Here is a 22,994-nt window from a genome sequence, read left to right on the forward strand (position 1 = left end):
TCTTACATTGACTATAATTTAATATATATGTGAAATATAATTTATTTATATTAAAATCAATTAAATTCACCCTCCAATTATATAGTGACATGTGACGCCTCCGAATTGGAGGATTAAATTTAATTAATTGAATTACAATAGTGACTGAATTGATACAATATGTAAATATTAAGGAGAAAATATATAATTATGTCAATTTTATTAACGATCACATCATCGCCTGTGCTAAAAATTAACAGTCAATGGCTTGATTGAACTATTTTAATGGTTTGATGATATGTTTGATTGCTTTTAAATATTTATGGTCAAAATGATTGATGACCATAGTTTGATGATTACTCTGTAGTTTACCCTAAATAAAAAGATACATGCTTTTATTACAATATCTTTCGAATGTGTCATGGGGTTTTAAATTTTGACAGCGATAAGACTATATTTAATTTTTTTTAATTATTATTTAAATTTTTAAATTTCAATTTTATTAAAAAATATGAGCCATTATTTTTATTTTAAACCATTATTATATCAGTAAATTTGCTTGTATCATCACTTTAATTTTCAAAAATATAAACTTTAAAATATTACATCATCACATATAAATAGAATTCAAGTTGAAACGACTTCAATACATATCAAAATATTTTTTTTTGGTTTACATATCAAAATATAATTTAATAGCAATTAGTGTTAATACAAGTGATTGAAATACAAAAAATTAAATTTATAAGGTCAAATTTAAATTTTATCATTATATCTTTTTGTAGACAAACTATAAATTCTTATATAAATCTATTAGGTATGCACTAATCTTGCACTAGAAACTATTCCAACTGAGATCGTATATACCTTAGTAAGTGCAGAATTTGCAGGCATTTCACTAACATCAACTCCCGCAGTATAAAAAGCTATACTTGCATATATGATCAAATCATGCTTCAAGTGGCTAAATTAAACACAACAAAAATATAGAATTTTCAGTGTTCAGAATCCATATAATATAACAATCATATACCTTTTTTCTTATGAACAAAAAACAGAGATGGACAGCGGTTGATGATTCTCCAGGAGACGGCTTTAAATACCGTCATAGTAACCACCGAATGCTATGTGAGCCCTGGTGATTGGAGCACCTCTGACTGCTGAGATCGCTTCATTGAATTTTGTTGATTGATGAACCACTTGTTTCATCCTCTGCAATCACAAAAGTTCCTCAAAAATGGGGCCAGAATTTTCAAAAATTTGCACAGATTCCCTGTGAAATATTATTACCTTTTCGTCGGTGTAACGATGAAACAGCAGCTTCTGGTTCAGTTGATGCTGTTTTTGCCTCTGTTGAGTTCCGAATACGATGATACAAAAGGTGGCGGCAGCAACACCGAAGGAACAAATAGCTCCGATGCCGGTCAAGCTCCATTTCCAAATCCCGCCGGAGTTTTCTTCCCAGTTGGCTTCGTTGTTTTCGATCGACTGCTTGAGTTTTGGAGAGCGCATGTTCTGCGCAGTCTCACCGTCGTCATCATCGAAATCAAACGTACCCGCTGCGTCGAGTTGAGGGATGGACCCTTTAGTGGTGGACCTGGGCGAGTCCATTTTGTTGGTCATGTCGACTGATTCGTTGTTGTTGTAACTCGGTTTCCTGAACGAAACCTGTGTCTTCACTTCCCGATCGCCTTCCACCGATTCGATTCCGGCTTCTTTGATCTTCTCCAGGATCATCGACGGCGTGGAACTGAAATCGATGGGTACCCTTCTCGGATCGTTGAGAATTTTGGGTTCCAATTGAAATGGGTGGTTTTCGTCGAAATAATTGGTGAATAGAACGAGATCAGAAAGACGGTTCCCTCCATGGATTTGCTTCTTCTCGGAATCTTGATTGATTTCCAGGAACCTGTTGTTCTCCGGCAAGAAAACCCACTCATCAATATCCATTTCCGGGTGAATCATTTTTAGTGATGAAGATGAAGTGGAGGGTTGAATTATTGGATCAAAAAAAAAAAAAAGAAGGATGGGTTGCTACATGTGGGATTTTCAGTAATGGAGTGAAAGATTAAACCTTTAAATACGACATTGATGAGCTTATCCTTGGAAGAGGAAGGCAAAGTTAGTGTGGCCCACCTACAGAATACCTTGTCCTCCAAGTTAGAAGGTACTAACACCAAGTTCAGGTCTCTTTAATATAATTATTTTATGGGTAAACTATATAATTGATTTTTTTTTTAATTTTATAATTTTTTCATTGATTTAAAAAATATAATATTTAATAATTTTTATTTTTATTTAATAAAAAATTGATAATTTATATTTATATTTAATTAAGATGTGATCATTAAGGGTTAACTATTGTTAGAATTTTAACGGATTGTTGGCGTGACACATAAGTTTATAAAGTTAAAAAATTATAATACAAAAAAAGCCCCAATGTTTATCAAAATGATTATTTTAATCCCTATTTTTTTAGCCTTTTGGCCTCTATCGTTTCACTTTGCGGGTACAAAGCTCCCTTAGTATATGAAAATCATTAGTAAAAAAAACAAGGGATAAATTGATTATTATGTCAAATATTAGGGGTTTTTCTCCCAAAATGAAACGTTGAGGCCAAAATGCTCCAAAAATTAAAATATGACACAAATTGACCATTTTTGTAAGCGTTAGGGGGCTAATTTTAGCATTATGCCAATTAAAAAGTAAAAACTACACAAATGGTCACTAATATTTGAGTAAGTTTGTGTTTTCCTATTGAAGTTTCAAAAAAAAAACAAATTGGTCACTAAAACATCAAATAGGTCCTTAAATAATGATTTTATATCTAATTTATTTCAAATACTATCTAATTTTTTATTTAGTGTTCAAAATATTTGATTACTTCATGTCTAAAAAAGTGAATTTCTAAGTTTTATTTTTAAAATTTTAAAAGTATATATATATATATATATAGGAAAATTTGAAAAAAATAGAAAATTTTTTGGGATAAATTAGATATAAAATCATTGTTCAAAGACATATTTGATGCTTTAGTAACCAATTTGTTACTTTTGAAATTTTATTGGGAAAATGAAACTTACTCAAACATTAGAGACCTTTTGTTTAATATACCCTTTTTAATTTTATAAAATTATTGTGTCATATCTGCATTCCATTAAAGATCTAATGACAAATAATCCTCGGTGGTCCCATCTTAATTAAATAAAAATGAAATTGACCAAATTTTAATTAAATAAAAATGAAAGTGACAAACTATTATATATATATTAAATTTAATAAAAAATTTACAAAAATTAAACAAAAGTGATTAATTCTATAATTTACTCTTATTTTATTTATCGAATTAAATAAAAGTGTTGAATACAATACCAATACTTTCTCTAAGGGCTAACTATATGATTGATCACTTATGTTTGTGTTTTGTTTATTTTTCCTCACTTATTTCAAAAAAATAACATATAGTTACTTTCGTTTTTATTTAATTAAGATGTGGCCATCAATAGTTGACTGTCGTTAGACCATTAACGATTTACTGAGCTATCATGGTAATTAAATAAAATAGAAAATACATCATTTCCACGTGGATTATGTTAACTACATGATTGATCACTTATGTTTTTGTTTTATCCATTTTTCCTCATTGATTTTTCAAAAAAACATAATATATATTGTCACTTTTGTTTTTATTTAATTAAGATGTGCTCACCACGGGTTAATTGTCTTTAGACCATTAACGATTTACTGAGTTGACACGATAATGAAGTAAAATATAAAATACCTCTTTTCCACGTGGATTACATGTGGATTAAGTTTAAAAAAAAGTAATTGATATAAACATGAAATAAAATGGTGTCACCAACTATCTATTTTCTTCAAATCCCTAACAAAAATAAAGTCCCATTTGAAATACTTTTTTTTAAATTCCTTAAAACAAGACACTTTTGGTATCCCTAGCAACCCTTAAAATCCTAAGAAGAAGAAAGAAAGAAAGAAAAGACACGTCGACAAAGAAGAATATTATGGAATCAAGTAGTGACAATTTCAACTTGTTCTCCATGACAAATGAGTAAATGAGTTGTGGAGAACCAGTATACTAAAACAACATCCATTTTTCATTGTGGAGTACGAGTTGAAATCGTCACTGCTTGATTCCATAATATTTTTCTTTGTTGACATGTCTTTTTCTTTTTAGGATTTTAAGGGCTGCAAGGGATATCATAAGAGTGTTGTTTTACGGATTTGAAGAAAATCATTTTAAAGGGAACTTTGTTTTAGGGATTTGAAGAAAAAGGATTGTTGATGACACTTTTTATTTCACGTTTATCTCAATTACTTTTTTATTTTTTAAACGTAATACATGTATAATACACATGAAAATGATATATTTTCTATTTTATTTAATTATCATGTCAGCTCAGTAAATTGTTACTAGTCTAACGACAATTAACCTGTGATAACCACATCTTAATCAAATAATATATATATTGTAGACACTCATTTTCGTCTGAATTTATTTTTTTATTTATTTTCTTTTTATATATTTCTATCTTGTTTTTATTATTATATTTATATATATTAATATAGTATGATTTTTGAAAATATTTTTAAAACGGTTTTCAAAAAAACATATAATATAATTTTTAAAAATCGATTTTCGAAAATATATAATATATAGTTTTGAAAACATTTTGAAAAATATAGTTTTTGAAAACGGGTTTTGGAAATATATATTATATAGTTTTTGAAAAACATTTTAAATATAGTTTTTAAAAAGCATTTTGAAAAAATATATAATATATAATTTTTAAAACATTTTTGAAAAAATATATATATTATATAGTTTTTAAAACATTGTTGAAAATATATATTATATAAATTTTAAAAATATTTTTAAAAATATATATTATATAGTTTTTAATTTTTTATATATAATAATAATATTATTATTTTAATTATTATATGTTTTTTATTATTATTATTTTCTTTTTCATTAATGCCTTTTATTTTATTTCAGATTCAATAATGAGTCTAAGTCCAAAGTCCAGCAGGAGCCCGATTGGGTGGGCTTGACCTAGCCCAAAAACCAATTAGGGTTCCCACGTAATGTTCCATGGCGCCGCACAGGAGGGAGTCAAGGGGTCACGCACGTGGCGGCTACGCGCCCAAATGGCCAACATTTTCTGGCCGAAATCCCCGGGACTGAACCATCCCAGGGTATTTGGTCACACAAACAACCCACGGTGCCGAGAATAACGTAATAACTCGTTGAGGGCGGAACTGACAAACAACCGGTGATGGGTATAAATACCCCACCACAACGGGACCAGAGGATCAACAGCAAGATTGAGTCACAAACATCAACACACGAAAACCATGGTGACAACAAGGTACCAAACACAATCTCAACGAAACCAGCCACATCGAAAAACACAAGCAACTTGAGAACACTAAGCACAACCAAAACAAGAAACCAAGCTAAAATAACAAAAACCCAATATCAAACCACACAAAAAAAATCAGAAATCAACCCATAAGAAGTCCTCAGAGAAGGAGTCATCAAAGAGTCGGAGAGCCACGTCGAAAAAGGTAAGAAAACCGAACGATTTTCTTTAGATCTACGTCGGTGGTTTTTTTTGGGTGTTTGGGCTTCGGTTTTGGGTTGGGGACGTTGAGAAAGAGCTTTGGGGGTATTTTTATTTTTTGGCCACTGCTGGCGGCGGCTGACGATGGCCGGCCGTTGCCAATTTCTCTCTGAAGAAGGAGGGATAGAGAGAGGCGAGAGGAAATGTTGTTCTCTCATTTCTAAAGAGAGAGAGGGGGAAATGGAAAATGGGTGGAATGACCTTAGAAGGCCGATTTTTGGGGGTATAAATACCCCCATGCGACGTCGTTTTTGGATGGGGGTTCTGCGTTTTGAATTTGTGGGTAAATTATATCCTCAGTCTTGTAATTTGTATCTGTTACAGTTTAGTCAATAAATTAAATTTTCAACTTTTAATTTGGATTTTAAATGTTATTATGCTTACGTTTTGTTTTAAGTTTCTTGCATCTTGATCCTTTTTTCCTTTTTTTTTGTTTTGTTTACTTATTTTTTGGTTTTTTCGGCTAATATTTATTTTCTTAACATTTTTATTTATTTATTTATTTTAGTTTTTTTCTTCTTTATTTTTATTATTCTTCTTTTTACTAAGTTTTATTTATTTTTACTTATATGTTTTCTTTATATTATTATCATTATTATATTAACATTTTTTCTCTTTTTTTTGTTTATTTCTATTTTGTCATCTAACATATTTTTTAGTAGTGATTCAAACCAATCAAAGGTAACCAATTCGAATCGGGTAATTTATATTCTAATTTAAATTTTTAACTTTTCGCAACTAAGACAACCGGCAAATTAATTGGTAACGAAAGGGTGGTTCAAGGGTGCTAATCATTCCTTGATCGTAACCGACTCCCGAACTCGACACATTTCTGGTAAAACGCAGATCATGTAAGATGGTATCCGATCAACCTAAATATTTTTTTTTAAAATGATCGGTGGTGACTCTAACCCAATTATCCAAGTCGAAGCCCAATTCCGGGCCCAACCGAAAGAATGCCGCAACAGCTTGGCGACTCTGCTGGGGACAGGTAAGTGAGTCAGGCCGAAATTAATTTTAAGTTGTTTTTAGCGAAAATTACAAATTTAAATATAAATTTATTTATTCGATTCTAATTATTTATCCTTGATTATTTTTCAAATAAATAGTTGTACTGACTTTTTTTTCAATAATTTCAGATTTTCAAAATTTTCATCTTTGGCTCTATACCCAAGCTCCAAACCCTTTAAGTGGGTAAAAGAGACACCTTCGTGGGAATTTATTCTCCGTATAGGCCTAGCAAGTAACCTTCGGGATTCATATACCTTATGTCTTCGTGTGAATTTATTCTCCGTATGTGCATAAGGGAATGTATCCTCTCGAGTTTAACTTAGTCCACATAAGCTTGTAATATGCTTAGGACTAATGGTCTGGCAACCCAAGGGGGCACCAACAAGGAGAACTCGGGTACCTTTTTAGAACCTAAACATGGAGACTATAGAGAATTAGACCCCACCCCAAAACCTCATTTCAACCCTAGGCTACTTTTGATATTATTTCTTGCTTTATTTTATGTTCAAAACATGTGAACTAGAAATTTATGCGGTTAGGATTGATTCAAAATTAACATGTGGGATAGAGATCATGTCCGAGTAGGAATAATAAGTATGTGGGGTAGATATCATGTGGGGTAGGACTTTTATTTTCATGATTGTTTGGATTATTATCTTTACCTCACTAACTCTTTTCATTGTTGTTCTCTTTTATTTTATTTTCATCATTTACATCATTCAAAAGAGGTGTTGAACCACTAAAAACGTGTTCGTTAAACGTAAATAATCTGCATTAATGGATAAAGGGGTTATAATACAAGATGTGAAAAGCTCAGAAGTCTGACTATGGTGAGAAACGACTCATAATGGACCAGGTTTACATCAAGCACGTCAAAAGTTAATTTTTCCAAAACGGGTTGGCAAAGGTTGTAGGGGCAAGACGAGAAAATGTTATTGACCTGAGGAGTCCCTTCAATGACAACAAGAACAAGATGGAGAAACCATGGCTGAGACGGGAGGCCATTGCTGACGAATTCAAGAAACAAGCTTCGGATAGTTCCTCCAATGGTGTTTCCGTTAGGGAACATACTCAACAGAGAGTGAAAATCAGAGATGCATCCATTCGAGACTTCCTGACACAAGTACAAAAAGAAACCCAGAGAAACCGGAGCAGTTCGACACGATATTCAGCTGGTGACAGATGAAGGCAGAAAATAAGTCAACCTGTCAGAAGTTGTTCGGGGTATAGAAGACTTATTCAGAATGTGCCTTTAAGGGTTTTCGTCCCTTAAAGAAATAACACTTTTTCCCAATAAGGATTATTTATAATAACAGACACATTTTTTGATCAATGCCTCGAACATTTCATGCATCATACAGTTAGACATATTTTGCATTTTGTTATTTTTCTTTATATTCATATTAACTAACAGAAGCATGTCTCATCAAAAGGAAAAAAATACTGGATACACCTCCTCAAGCATTGGACACACCCCATCCGTATGAAACCCACTTAAAAAAGATGAAGATGAAAGCGAAAATTGCTCAACTCGAGGAAAATATGCTGAAGTTACAGAGAGAGATAGAAGATAAGATAAACCAAAGCAGTTTGAGTACTCTGGATACAATCATGAAAAGCCAAGAGTCATTGGTCGATCAAATTATGGCCAAGTTATCTGGTCTACATCAAGCGAATACACTTGGGACAGGTTCATCGAAAGGGGTAATTATACCACGTACCCCACAAGTGGTTATCACACCTGGAATCTTACCCGAACTTCAAGAGGGCTTATCCTCTACAAAGGCAAAAACCACATCTACTGCAAAGATACAGACCACTGTATTTAACCCTAAGAACAATCCGAGTTATTACCATATACCGAATTTAGACGAAGAGGATAAAGCAAAAAAGATGGAGGAGAAAATCAAGCAATTGAAGGACCAAATGAAGGTAGTTAAAGGAGACCATGACCACCATGGAGTCGATGCCGCATAACTCAGCTAGTCCTAGACTTGGTTTTTCCTTCGAAATTCAAGTCCCCGGAATTTGAGAAGTTCGATGGGAACAGTTGCCCATCCACCCACATCACCATGTTCTTTCGAAAGATGACAGGATATGGAGGAAACGATTAGCTCCTGATCCACTGCTTCTAGGAGAGTCTGTCAGGCTCAGCCATCCAGTGGTATAATCAGCTAAGAAGATCCCATATCAAGACTTGGAAGGATTTAGCCAAGTCATTTATGGAACAATACGAGCACGTCAATGGTATGAGGACCGATTGATTTATGCTACAAAGGATGGAAAAGAAACATAATGAGAGTTTCAGGCAATACGCACAGAAATAGAGGGTTTTGGTTGTGCAAGTTCATCCACCCTTGGATGAAAAAGAAACCGGAAAGCTTTTTGTACAAACCCTGAAGACTCTGTACTTCAAAAACCTGGTTGTAATCACATCAGGAAACTTTTTAGACTTAGTTATGGCAGGAGAAATGATCGAGTCGGCCATAAAACAAAGTAAGATTGAAGAAGGGGAGGCAAGCAAGAATCCTCCTATGAAGTAGAGGGATGGAGAAATTAACAATGTCAACACCTACAACACTAATAAAGGTGTTACAATCGCCAAATCGAAATCAACTGTAGTTGTACCGTCAGGTACTTCTAGTTAAGATTTCAGAGAACCTAGGAAGGAAATGGAGCATTTTGACCCTATTCCCATGACCTACAATGAGCTTTACCAACAACTTTTTGACACCCACGTAGTGTCACCGTATCCGGTGGAGCCAATGAAGCCCCCATACACCAAGTGGTATGACGAGAACGCTCATTGCGAATATCATGGCGATGTCCCAGGGTACACTATTGAGAACTGTTACGCATTCAAGAGAATCGTGCAGAAAATACGTAACAAGAACTTGATCGACTTCAATAACTGAGGGGCATCCAAGTGAGGAGGAAGATGATTTCATCATTTGAGGCATTTTGTTTGAATTTGTTTTTTTCATCTTTTCTCAAGTTTTTTGTAAGGATATTTAGGTTACTTTAAAGATGACGAGCAATGAATCAAATTGGGAAACTTGAAATTCTTTGAATATCAACTAAATTAAAAAACTCGGTAAATGATTCAGAGTTACAGATCATTGACAAAGTAACATGATACGCTCAAACACCATATCCTTCTCTTGTAAATTACCAATATAGTTGTCTCATCTCATAAGGGAATGAAAAAAAGGCTTGGTATTTAGATGTGCATATGTGCGGACAACATGGGACATCTTTTGCATATGACATTACTATACTTTTTGCTTAAGACGTTCAATGATGATCATGAACTTTACAGATGTAATAGTCGAGTAGGTGAATCTAGTTTAGGTCAGTTGCTTGGAAATTAAACTCTAAAGATGAAATTTCTGACCTTCAACAAATACCTAGACTATAACAGGTTCTTCTTGATAATCTTAAGAAATTAAATCCGTAAATCTGAGATATTCCACTAAGGCAATTGGTTATAGAGGAAACTCGAAAGCCCTGGCTTTATGAATAGATTGCATTCAAACCATGACATTGCTCGAACACCTGGCAACTCGGTGTCTGCTCCACTACTATTGTCATGCCAAAGACTTTGTGATGTGATGAACCCTTCAATTAACCTGATAAAAATGATTATAATATTAAACTGTCCCTCTAAAGCAATTACTAAAACGCCCTAGCTTTATGGATTCGGCTAGCTAGACAATGGCAAATTAAATCAAATTTATCTAATCAAGAAATTTTCGGTAATGATGGACTAAGGGAGTTAAGGAACACCTGTTATAATCAATTTCACATGAGTACCCAAGAATTTATTTTTAGATAGATATTTCCACACTGCCTTTGTTAGAGTAGCCTACAAAGCTTGAACAAACGGAAGATTTCAGAGAACCGAAATAGAAGGTCTAGTAATTGATCATGCTAGTTACATCATTTTGTTCGCATCCAATTAAAATGCCAAGCCAAGAAAGAGGCATGTTGCAATATTAAACAGAAAAAATGACATTTCTTGATGGCTGGAACCTTAGAAAATAGGAAGCCAACCTAAAGCCAACTCATCCATTTGAACATTTGTCAAAGAGCTATACCTCTGAAAGCATTAAAAGAGCTATTGATTCATTTGATATACTTTGAACTCATGTTTATGATTCGATTCGATTGCAAGCCTGAATTAGGGAGCAATGTTTTACATAATTCTTATATCTTTCTTTTTTTCCCTTATAAAATAAGAGAAATGAGAAAAACATTTTCAAAAAGGACAGTCTCAAATATGAAAGGTCCTTGAAGCTGAAACCCGAGAAGAAATTGGGGCATGGTCGATGTCGAGTACAAGAGTGACATACAAAATGAGGCTCCATCCAGAAGATAAAACAGAGCCAATTCATGTTGCATGCATCTCAGGCATACTTAAGAGCATCGCATTTGTTATTTTTTCACGTACATAATGTTTTATAGCTTTTAGAGTCAAGTTTCGACTATAAAATGTAAGATACTCGATTCAAAAACACATTCAACCAAGACCTTCGAGTTTGATTACACTCAGCTCAAAGGCACATCATTTGCAGCATAGCTTAAGGCGAGAAGGGTTATCTGCCAACAAAAGACCTTCGAGTTCGATTACACTCAGCTCAAAGGCACATCCAATTTACAGCATAACTCAAGGCGAGAAGGGTTATCTGTCAACCAAAACCTTTGAGTTCGATTACACTCAGCTCAAAGGCTCATCAATTGCAGTATAACTCAAGGCGAGAAGGGCTATCTGCCAACAAAAGACCTTCGAGTTCGATTACGCTCAGCTCAAAGGCACATCCCATTTACAACATAACTTAAGGTGAGAAGGGTTATCTGTCAACCAAGACCTTCGAGTTCGATTACACTCAGCTCAAAGGCACATCATTTGCAGCATAGCTCAAGGCGAGAAGGGATATCTGCCAACAAAAGACCTTCGAGTTCGATTACACTCAGCTCAAATGTACATCCAATTTACTGCATAGCTCAAGGTGAGAAAGGCTATCTGTCAACAAAGACCTTCAAGTTCGATTACATTCAGCTCAAAGGCATATCCAATTTACAGTATAGCTCAAGGCGAGAAGGGTTATCTATCGTCAAAGACCTTTGAGTTCGATTACATTCAGCTCAAAGGCATGTAAAATTTACAGTATAACTCAAGGCGAGAAGGGTTATCTGTCATCAAAGACCTTTGAGTTCGATTACATTCAGCTCAAGGGAATGCCAAATTCACAGTATAACTTAAGTCAAGAAAAGCTATCTATCAATAAAAACTGTCGAGTTCGATTCCATTCAGCTCGATGATACATCAACCACATGGTAGCATCGAGAAACTACTTTCTGGTTGAAGCCGAGGTCTTCAAGTCAAGAAGAAGATCTGAGGCAATCTCTCTGCTTAGTACAATATAACTTAAGGCGAGAAGGGTTATCTGTCAATAGAAACTTTCGAGTTCGATTCCATTTAGCTAGATGACGCATCAACTACTTTCGGATTAAGGTTTTAACCCAGGTCTTTAAGTCGAGAAGAAGACCTGAGTTAGTTGTGCTTTAGTGACAAGAAACCATCTTTCAGCAGTATATCTTAAGTAGAGAAAAGTTATCTGTCAACGAAGATTTTTGAGTTCGATTTCGTTCAGCTCAAGGGCATACCAACCACGCGGTGGAGCCCAAGAACTTTTTTTCAGTCGAATTTTGAACCAAGGTCTTTAAACCGAGAAGAAGACCGGAGTTGACTATAATTTGGCAACAAGAAGCCACATTCTGATTCAAATTCCGAACTACGACTTCAATTTCATATCATTTCAAGATGAACTCGACTTCGGGATGGAGGAGTCATCCGTAACTCAATTTGACAGGGAGTTATTCTTAATTGAAGTATCATAGTCAATTTTCAACTCCACCGAACGAAAATTTGTGTCCTTTTGTCTGTCCTATTTTTCGTTCCACGAAAAGGGACAAAAAGGAGAAGCTGTAGACACTCATTTTCGTCCGAATTTATTTTTTATTTATTTTCTTTTTATATATTTCTATCTTGTTTTTATTATTATATATATATATATTAATATAATATGATTTTTGAAAATATTTTTTAAAACGGTTTTCGAAAAACATATAATATACTTTTTAAAAATCGGTTTTCGAAAATATATAATATATAGTTTTGAAAACATTTTGAAAACATATAGTTTTTGAAAACGGTTTTTGGAAATATATATTATATAGTTTTTGAAAAACATTTTGAAAATATATATAATATATAGTTTTTAAAAAACATTTTGAAAATATATATAATATATAATTTTAAAATATTTTTGAATATATATATATATTATAGTTTTTAAAACATTGTTGAAAATATATATTATATAATTTTTAAAGACATTTTTGAAAATATATATTATATAGTTTTTAATTTTTTTATATATAATAATAATATTATTATTTTATTTATTTTTATTTATTATATGTTTTTATTATTTTCTTTTTTATTAATGCCTTTTATTTTTTTCAAGTTCACTAATGAGTCTAAGTCCAAAGTCCAGTAGGAGCCCGATTGGGTGGGCTTGACCCAGCCCAAAAACCAATTAGGGTTCTCACGTAATGTTCCATGGCGCGCACAGGAGGGAGTCAAGGGGTCACGCACGTGGCGGCCATGTGCACAAACGACCACCATTTTCTGGCCGAGATCCCCGGGACTGAACCATCCTGGGGTATTCGGTCAAACAAACAACCCATGGTGCCGAGAATAATGGAACAACTCGTTGAGGGCGGAACTGAAAAACAATCGGTGGTGGGTATAAATACCCCACCACAACGGGACCAGAGGACCAACAACAAGATCGAGTCACAAACATCAACACACAAAACCACGGTGACAACAAGTTACCAAACACAATCGCAACGAAACCAGCCACATCGAAAAACACAAGCAACCCGAGAACAGTAAGAACAACCAAAACAAGAAACAAACCCAAAATAATAAAAACCCAATATCAAATCATAGAAAACAACCCGAAGAAGTCCTCGGAGAGTCGGAGAGCCACTTCGGAAAAGGTAAGAAAATCGAACGGTTTTCTTTAGATCTACGCCGGTGGGTTTTTTTTTATGTTTGGGATTTGATTTTGGGTTGGGGACGTTGAGAGGGTGCTTTGGGCTGACGGTGGCCGGCCATTGCCTGTTTCCCTCCGATGAGGGAGGGTTAGAGAGAGGCGAGAGGAAATGTTGTTATCTTATTTCTAGAGAAATAGGGGGAAAATGGAAAATGAGAGGAATGGCTTTAGAAGGTCGGTTTTTGGGGCTATAAATACCCCATGCGACGTCGTTTTGGAGGGGTTCTGAGTTTTGAATTTGTATGTAAATTATATCCTCAGTCCTGTAATTTGTATTTGTTACAGTTTAGTCACTGAATTAAATTTTCAACTTTTAATTTGGATTTCAAATGTTATTATGCTTACGTTTTAGTCATTAATTTTTATTTTTATTTGAATCTGACCTAGGAATTCGTGCATGTTTCAATTTAGTCACTATTTTTTCTCTTTTTGTGATTTAGCCACTGTTATTTTAAGTTTCTTGCATCTTGATCCTTTTTTTCCTTATTTTGTTTTGTTTACTTATTTTTTGGTTTTTTTGACTAATATTTATTTTCTTAACATTTTTATTTATTTATTTATTTTTAGTTTTTCTTATTTATTTTTCTTATTCTTCTTTTTACTAAGTTTTATTTATTTTTACTTATATGTTTTCTTTATATTATTATCATTATTATATTAACATTTTTCTCTTTTTTTGTTTATTTCTATTTTGTCATCTAACATATTTTTTAGTAGTGATTCCAACTAATCAAATGTAAACAATTTGAATCGGGTAATTTAAATTCTAATTTAAATTTTTAACTTTTAGCAACTAAGATAACCGACAAATTAATTAGTACCAAAAGGGCGGTTCAATGGTGTTAATCCTTCCTTGACCGTAACCGACTCCCGAACCTGACACATTTCTGGTAAAACGAAGATCAGGTAAGATGGTGTCTGATCAGCCTAAAATTTGTTTTTAAAATGATCGGTGGCGATTCTAACCCAATTATCCAAGTCGAAGCCCAATTCCGGGACCAACCGAAAGACGACTGCGACATATATATATATATATATATATAATTTTTAAATCAGTGAGATAAAATGGACAAAATAAAAACATAAGTGATCAATCATGTAGTTAACCTAATCCACGTGGAGATGATGTATTTTCTATTTTTTTTTGTTACTGTGTCAGCTCAGCAAATCGTTAATGATCTTACGATAGTTAACCGTTAGTAACCACATCTTAATTAAATAAAAATGAAAATGACTATATATTATATTTTTTTTAAAATCAATAAAAAATAGACAAAATACAAATATAAATGATCAATCATATAATTAACCCTTTCTTAAAACTGTTTTTTTGAAAACCCTTTCTTTAAACATGAATCCAGGAATCTGATACAATCTCTGCAAAATCAGTACAGTTGGTATTGTTTTGGACACTTTAACAAACACAAGGATAAAAAAATAATAATTTTCTTCTTATATATACATATATTAAACTAAGTATTTCACACTATTTTATACATTATATTATAAATAAAATTTATTTGTGGACATTACATGTATTAAACTGGGTATTTATATATACATATACAGATAAATTATCATTATTTGTTAGAATTATAGTAAAAAATATTTTGACGAGCATTTTTTATGTATATAGTATTACTATTAAAAAAATACTTATAAGAAAAATAAATGATAATTTTATATATTTTACGTTAAAAGTATATCTAAATAATTTTTTAATTTCTTTAATATTTTATATATTAATTTAAATTATGATAAATTAAAATAAATAAATTTATAATAATTGTACGTGTCCGTAAACATATATAATTTAAAATAATTTTATCTAAAAAATAGACAGGATAAGATATGAAATTTTTATACTAAAAAATAATTTATTAGTCATAAATAAACACATTATAAGATAACAAAGTGAAAAATAAATTTGTAATTTTAACTTAAAAAACACTTTTCAAAAGCAAAAGTTAATTTTTTTAATTTTTACGTTTAATTTTCTTAAATAATCTAAATTTTTATATGACAATATATATTTAAATAGTTTTTTTTATCTATTGACAACACATATATTCTATAAATATAATTTTTTGAACTTGAAACTTTTAAAGAGAGCATCACTTTCTTTTATCATTAAAACACTCATTTAATTTTTTATATTAAATTTTAAATCTTTAAAGTTAAAATCTTGTATCCTAAACTTTAACTTTTGCAATTTATTATGTTAAATCTTAAACTTTAACTAATATCAATAATATTAAAATTAATTAATTAAATTTGTGCATCGAAAAGTTCAATAGAAGATAATAGGGAGAAAAGAGAGTCGGTTGCTTGCAGGAGTTTGCTTGGAATGAGAATGATTGGCAGGTTTATGAAGGATGATACAAGTGTCCATGGTCTGGGATCTTCCTTTATTTGATTAATTGTTTTTTTTTATTCTAATTTCTCTACATTTACCTTTTAGTTATTTTTTTTGTTTTAATTAATTTTTAAAACTATGTTCAACTTAAAATAATAAAATTATATCTTAATTGATAAATTTTTATGTAGTTATTTTTAAGATTTCTTTATTTTTAATTAATAAAATTAAATCTTCCTTTATTTTCATGGTTTATTTAGTTTTAGTTTAATATAAAAATATTTAAACTATATTTCTTTTTTATTTAGGTGTTTAAATTTTTTCGATCAATTTAGATGTATAACGTTATACGCATTATCATTTTAGGTGACTCAACCATAACAATCATTAAAAAATTCTATTAAGTGACACACATTGAATTTATATAACTTTAAAAAATTATTTAAAACAAAGTATTTAAAATTATATTAAAACCCTAAAATTTTCTTAAATCTTAAAAAAAATCTTAAAATTTTAAAACACTAATTTTAATTTTTATATGCACGCCAACCGTCGTCATTTGTCTTTATTGGTGAACACCTCCCACCATCGACGAAACCTACTATCAACCACCCACCTCCTCACTAGTGCGAAACCACCGATCGCCGTTACCATCGCCTTTCACCAGCCTTTAAAATCATTCCATCGTTGCATCCCCTCACCACCGGAGCCTTCAGTATTTCAGATAGTATTTATGGCTCTACTTTTTTTTTAGTAACTAGCTTTCATTTTTATGGTTTTCATGCCCTTTATGAATCATTTTTTTCTTGGTATATCGCTTTACTACAAGGAGTTTCAAAGACGAACAGAGCGAAAACAAAGCAGGGATAATTCCTTGTTGGGGAAAATCCTTTATAGAACCATGATTTTCTTGTTCCACTAGCTGGGGAAATAGGTCCAAGTCTTCGAGTAGCACCACTATATATTCAAGAAAGTATAAATACTAATATTGTAACAACCTTATACTGATAGTGGTGACTTGATCTGATCCGTGATGTCACATTAGGATCACCGGAGCGACCCACAATAAAAATTCAAGAAAAAAAAAATTTGTTTAACCATTTAAAATTGTAAAACAATTTATAAATAAAAAAATTCAGAAAAATCATTCAAATATTAAAATAGAATTAAATAATGTCAAATATCAATACAAGTTACAGACTCAACATAAAAACAAATGTGACCAACATACCCCATAATTATATGAGTATCGTACTCCGCAAGCAACACCGAAGGAACCAAAACCAACGGCAAACAACACAGAGTCGCTTCCTTTAACCTGAAAATAGTAAGTAACAAAATGAGCTATAGGAAAGCTTAGTGATATAGAACTACCAGATGATGCTAAAGGACAAGTAAATATATGGCAAAGCATAAAACTTTCTTGTTGATTCAGGCTTATACATGTTCTACTGATGAATTATGGTTCATTAATGAAATCTTCAAGTAACAATCATGAAACCTATAGTTCAGAGGAAACATTTAGAGAGAAGAATTTAAGAGATTGAATTGGGGTGTCTAGTGTGTTCCAATAAAACCGTAAATAAGTGTACATATAGTTTAAAATTATAGTAATACCCTCCAATCGATCATCGATATGCAATTCTCTAGAACTGCATCCATAAGGACTTACGCTATGCACATTGGGCGTAGGAGACAACCTAAGGGGATACCTTAGATCCATAAAGAATTACTAGATTGTTCAGATCTGAACATATAGAGACTCCATAACTGATCCCATGTAGGACCCCAATATAAATCAACTTAAATTGTAAACAGTAATATAAAAAATCGAGAGCTAGTAAATTATCATAAAAGTGACAGTGATGTTTATTTAAATCATATAAATACCCTTTACTTGTACACTGAAATATAGTCCCTCAGAACTGTATCCATAAAGACTTACCCTATGCCCATTGGGTGTAGGTGCCAACCTGAGGGATACTACAAATCCGTAAGAAATTACCATTTTGATCAGAGTTGAACCTACATAACTCCATAATACATCCTAGAGAGTACCCCATTAAAACAATTTCATATAACAAACATTACTATTAGACATATTTATATTTTCCAGTAAAACCAATAACCAGAGAACATGTATTAGTAAATCTGGAATCAAGATTTTGATCAGATAAAACATTTGTAAATCAAATCAAATAAACAACTATATTTCAGAACATATAAAGTAGTCATATAGTACACAAGGAACACACTAGAGGATCCAATTATTTCTCTGAGACACTTGGTAGTTATCTGGAAGGGAAAACATGAAACTTCTATAAATTGATTGGATTTTATATACGAGATCCCTATGAAAAGGGTTCAATTACTAATAGATATAATCAAAAATTTAAAAATTGATGATTCAATACCATTTAGGATTTAAGTGCATTAGAAAGGTATTCATGAACTTTTACATCAGAATTTTTAATACTCAAGTATAACACAAGAGTGATTTCATGGATTAGGCTATTATGGGCATTTTAGACATTTTGATTCTTGAAGAATTCTTACTAAATTAATCCAATAAGGGTAAAACAATTATTTGCATTATTCAAGATTTCGATTCAAAATGAACCAAATAAGTCATACTGTAGCACCCTCGGACCGATACGGGTGATCCGATCTGATCCAATGAGCCACATTAGGGCCACTAGAGCAACCCACTCTGAAAATCTAGGAAAAACAAAATTTCAACCAATAAAATTTTAAAATTGTAAAAAATATCAATATATAAATATGTTCATATATATTTTCGACATTAAAACAAAATTCAATAATACATAATATAAAGACAAGTTTCAGACTCTAATATGAAAACAAATTGTAACCTACATGCCCCTAATTACATGTGTCACACTCCATAAACAACACCAAAGGAACTCCTAAAACTGATGTCGATAAAAGCACAAAATCATTTCTTTTAACCTGAAATGGTAAGTGATAGAGTGAGTGAGCTTTGGGAAAGCTCAGTAATACAAAACTGTCAAAAGATGCCAAAGGACAAACAAATATATTGTAATACATGAAAATTTACTTAGTGATACAAGTTTCTACAAGATCCAGAAAAGTCTTGAAAATTTATTAATTGATCCTCAAAGTAACAGTCGGGAAGTATCTAGATAAGAAAAGTTAGACAGATATAGATCTCAGATATTTAGTTGAAGAGTTTAGTGTGTTATATAAGTGCAGAGAAAACATACATATAGTTCCAAATTATAAATATGTATTTCAGTAAAACAAGATTTTATTGTAATATCCAAAAATTTGGCTAGTGACTAAAATGTAAATTTTGAAAGTTTAGTGGCTAAAGTATAAACTTTGTAAAAATTTAGAGACTAAAGATTAATTTTCAAAAGTTATATAATTTGGCCCTGTAAATGAATAGTTCACCCCCAAGAATGATTTTTTGTGTAACCCCCTCAGACCGATGCGGGTAACCTGATCCGATATGGAGTGTCACATTAAGGCCACAGGAGCGACCCACTGTAAAAATAGCGGAAAATTTAAAACCTTTATTAAATCATGTAACTTATAAAATTATTTATCAGTATGCAGAAATAAAACATATTTTCAGACTCGTATATAAAACAAAATACAATTGCATGCCCCTTAATCACATGTACCATACTCTGCAAACAACGTTGGAAGAACTCCTTTACTGAAGTTGATAGCTGCAATGGTATAATTCTTTTAACCTGTAATGGTGAGTAATAGAGTGAGCTTCAGAAAGCTCAGTAATACAGAACTACCAGATAATGCTGAAGAACGTGCAAATACAAATAAACATATATTTCCTTATTGGTTCAGATATTTACAGATTTTTTTTAGGCTGAGATGAGGTCTCATTGATATCTCAGGTAGTAACAGATAGTATTCAGTTCAGATGGAAATATTTCGGATGTCTAGGTTCAAGAGATCGAATTAGGTTATCTAGTGTGTTCCCATAAAACCAGTAAAAAGATACAGATATTTTAAAACATATTTTTTTTAAAATTCAAAAAATCCTAATAATCCCTCCAACCACTACACATCAAAATGTGTAGGTTCCCTAGAACCGTACACCTAACCGCACAACTAGTATGACCCTGAGCACAAAGCCGATGAGCCTGCATATATACTTCCTCCAACAATAACCCCCCCAAATAAAACATTTTTCCGTTAGTTAACGGAGTTATTAGAAATCAAAACAAAATTTAGATCATATATTATAATAGAAACCACATCAGAAATCATAACAGAATCTAGGTCAGGTATCAGAATAGAATTCAAATCGAAAATCAGATAAAACATTCATGTGATTAGGGAACACACTAGTGTTTACATATATTATTTTAAGATATTGGATAATCTTATCAAGAAAAGAAACACGGATCTTCAGTTTACCAATAGAATGTCGGAAGTTAGAATCACTATTGGAAGAGTTCATTAACTGACAGAATCATCAGTTATTCAGAATATGATTTATCAGGATCATCTTATTCGGACATTTTTCGGAAGCTCTATGAAATCAGAAGGGTATTCAGAATCCTTTACATCTGAGTTACTTGTTTTTTCGTACATGACCAGAGTAATTTGAGCTGATAAGGAAGAACGAAGATTCAAGACCTTTACAATCTATGTCGATTGATCGGATTATCGAACAACTCTTAGATGAATAGTTCCCAGAACTAATGCTTGTCAATTGGTCAATTCATTGTTCTTCCAAGGTATTTACTCTTTAATACCATAAATTCTTGTACATAGATCATCTTCGGAATCATCGCTGAATAGATCTTCCAATGTCTTTATTTCATTTCTACGCTTCCACAATATCATGAAATGCTGACATGCTTGATTTGTAGATCATGACCTAGAAGGGTTGTACATCATATAAGTTCATTAGCATTCCCAGACTCAACCAAATCACTTATTTAATCCTCAGTCATTGAGCTTACTCAGTTCACTTAGTAGTCAAGTCTATCCCGATTACTTCAGAGTTTTCCATAGTAATTCAGACGTTTCTGAATTTCGATACATATTATACTTCCGTTCAGTTCAATTTGGTATTCGTAGTTGATTTGTCTAATGAATATCCACTTTTTTGTACCGAATACGATCTAGAGTTGAGATGAGTACTTCCAGAATTATCATCGATCCAAACTTGAGGAGACGAACCAAGATTCGAGTGCTAAATATGTTATTCAGGTACTCACATAACATTAGCATTGGTCAACTCACTTCAGTTGAGTTCCATAACTTTTAAGGGTAGTACAACACCCATGTTTGTTTTGATTCCTTAATTAATCCAAGACATTTACTTAGTATAGGCCATAAGGGCATTTTGGTGCTCAATGTTTTTCCATTCATTTCAAAGCTTGAGGATATATATTCATTCCTGGGCTTTGTGATATTCTTGAGTCATTTTCATTACAGGTGTATTTTGGTCAATTTTCAGATCTAGGGTATTTCAATCATTTCATTCCGTAGGGTATTTCAATCATTTCATTCCGTCTGGTCTTATTATTTAATTCAAATTTATCATATACCTTAGTCCTTTCGAACAATTCTGTCAAAAGAGCACTATCGATAAATTATTCTTCAGGTATTTACTAATAACTCGGAGATATACGAATTATCAAGAATTTTCTGTATAAACGTGTGAACTTAATGATGAAACCAATAATTCATCGATTTAGGCATGAATTCTTGTGTAGTTTTCTATTCAGTATCAATTCGGGCTACTTTTCCCTCTCAAGGGTAATTTCATAATTTTTTAACCATGTAATTTATGTATTAAAACTCTTAACACAGATAATTAGAATTTAGAAATTCTAGGGTTAATCACTTTTCTGGATAATCTCTAAACTTTAAATTATTCCTTATCAAACTTCTAGTATCTTGACAAGCCATCTTGGGTGTAGAAATCGGTTACCAGATTTTCTATGCAAAACTAACATTTTCTATGCAAATCAGTAGTTTCATCAAACAGTCATATACATTCATAATCAAAAAAAACTTGTAATTTAATAAACTCTTAACTAATTTATCACTCAAACTGTATCTGGTTCGAGTCCATCCATAATCAAACATGCATAATAGATCAATCATATACATTCATGCATTTATCCATTATTAACATGTTCTATAAAGCATAAAGAGGTAGTAATGTATTACCTCAATTTCTGTGTCAAACTGATCAACAATTTAAACTTTATTCAAACGCCATCGATCTTGAAATCAACTTCCAATAATTCCTCAGATACATATCAACATAAATTTCATAAAAAATGGATCTTAATTACATAAAACGGATCGAATCTTGTGATAAATAAGTGAAAATCAGCTTACCGGGGTTGAATTTGACGAAACAGACTTAATATTCAGATTCAGGACGTCGAAAAACATAAAATACGACTTTTAAAATTTTTTGACTTTTTGGTCAAAGTCAAAGTCAATGGGTTTAACTAACAATTTTGAGGCTTTCGAGTCCGAATTTGGCAAAACGGAGTGCAGAAACTAACTCAGGACGTCGAAAAACGTTAGGATAGGTATACCCAAAAAAAGTCAACGGTCAGTCAACGCCGGTTAAAGGTTCGGTCAATGGTGGTCAACGGTGGTCAACAGTCAACAGTAAACGGCTCGGTCCAGGCGGCTCAGCTCGATTCAAACGACTCACCATGCTTCCAGACGAAGCCCACTCTCTGGTGGTGGCGCGTACGGCGTGCTACAATGTCTGAAAAATTCCCGAAACATTTAAAAAAAAATATTTTATGGCATTTTGAGACACTTACCAAGCTTAGTTCACAATTTTGAACGGTGGAGAGCTCGATTTCGAAACGTCGAAAACTTTGA

The 22,994-nt window shown here is 32.2% G+C and overlaps 1 protein-coding gene and 1 long non-coding RNA gene across 2 annotated transcripts; one reads left to right on the forward strand and one right to left on the reverse strand.

Annotated features, from left to right (window-relative positions):
• Window positions 1–847: 847 nt before the first annotated feature.
• Window positions 848–22,994, reverse strand: LOC120154987. Its single transcript, XM_039166586.1, has 4 exons — window positions 22,990–22,994; window positions 8,762–8,763; window positions 1,270–1,750; window positions 848–1,191 (listed from the first exon to the last, which is right to left on the reverse strand). Exons 3-4 carry the CDS (start codon window positions 1,714–1,716, stop codon window positions 1,075–1,077), a joined length of 564 nt encoding a protein of 187 aa, XP_039022517.1. The 5' UTR covers window positions 1,717–1,750; window positions 8,762–8,763; window positions 22,990–22,994; the 3' UTR covers window positions 848–1,074.
• Window positions 1,801–17,995, forward strand: LOC120154988. Its single transcript, XR_005518926.1, has 4 exons — window positions 1,801–1,949; window positions 5,763–5,769; window positions 9,500–9,505; window positions 17,982–17,995. It is a non-coding gene; the product is annotated as an uncharacterized LOC120154988 (long non-coding RNA).

The sequence above is a fragment of the Hibiscus syriacus genome, unplaced genomic scaffold (genome assembly GCF_006381635.1).
Source record: "Hibiscus syriacus cultivar Baekdansim isolate YM2019G1 unplaced genomic scaffold, ASM638163v2 tig00111157_pilon, whole genome shotgun sequence".
NCBI lineage: Eukaryota > Viridiplantae > Streptophyta > Magnoliopsida > Malvales > Malvaceae > Hibiscus > Hibiscus syriacus.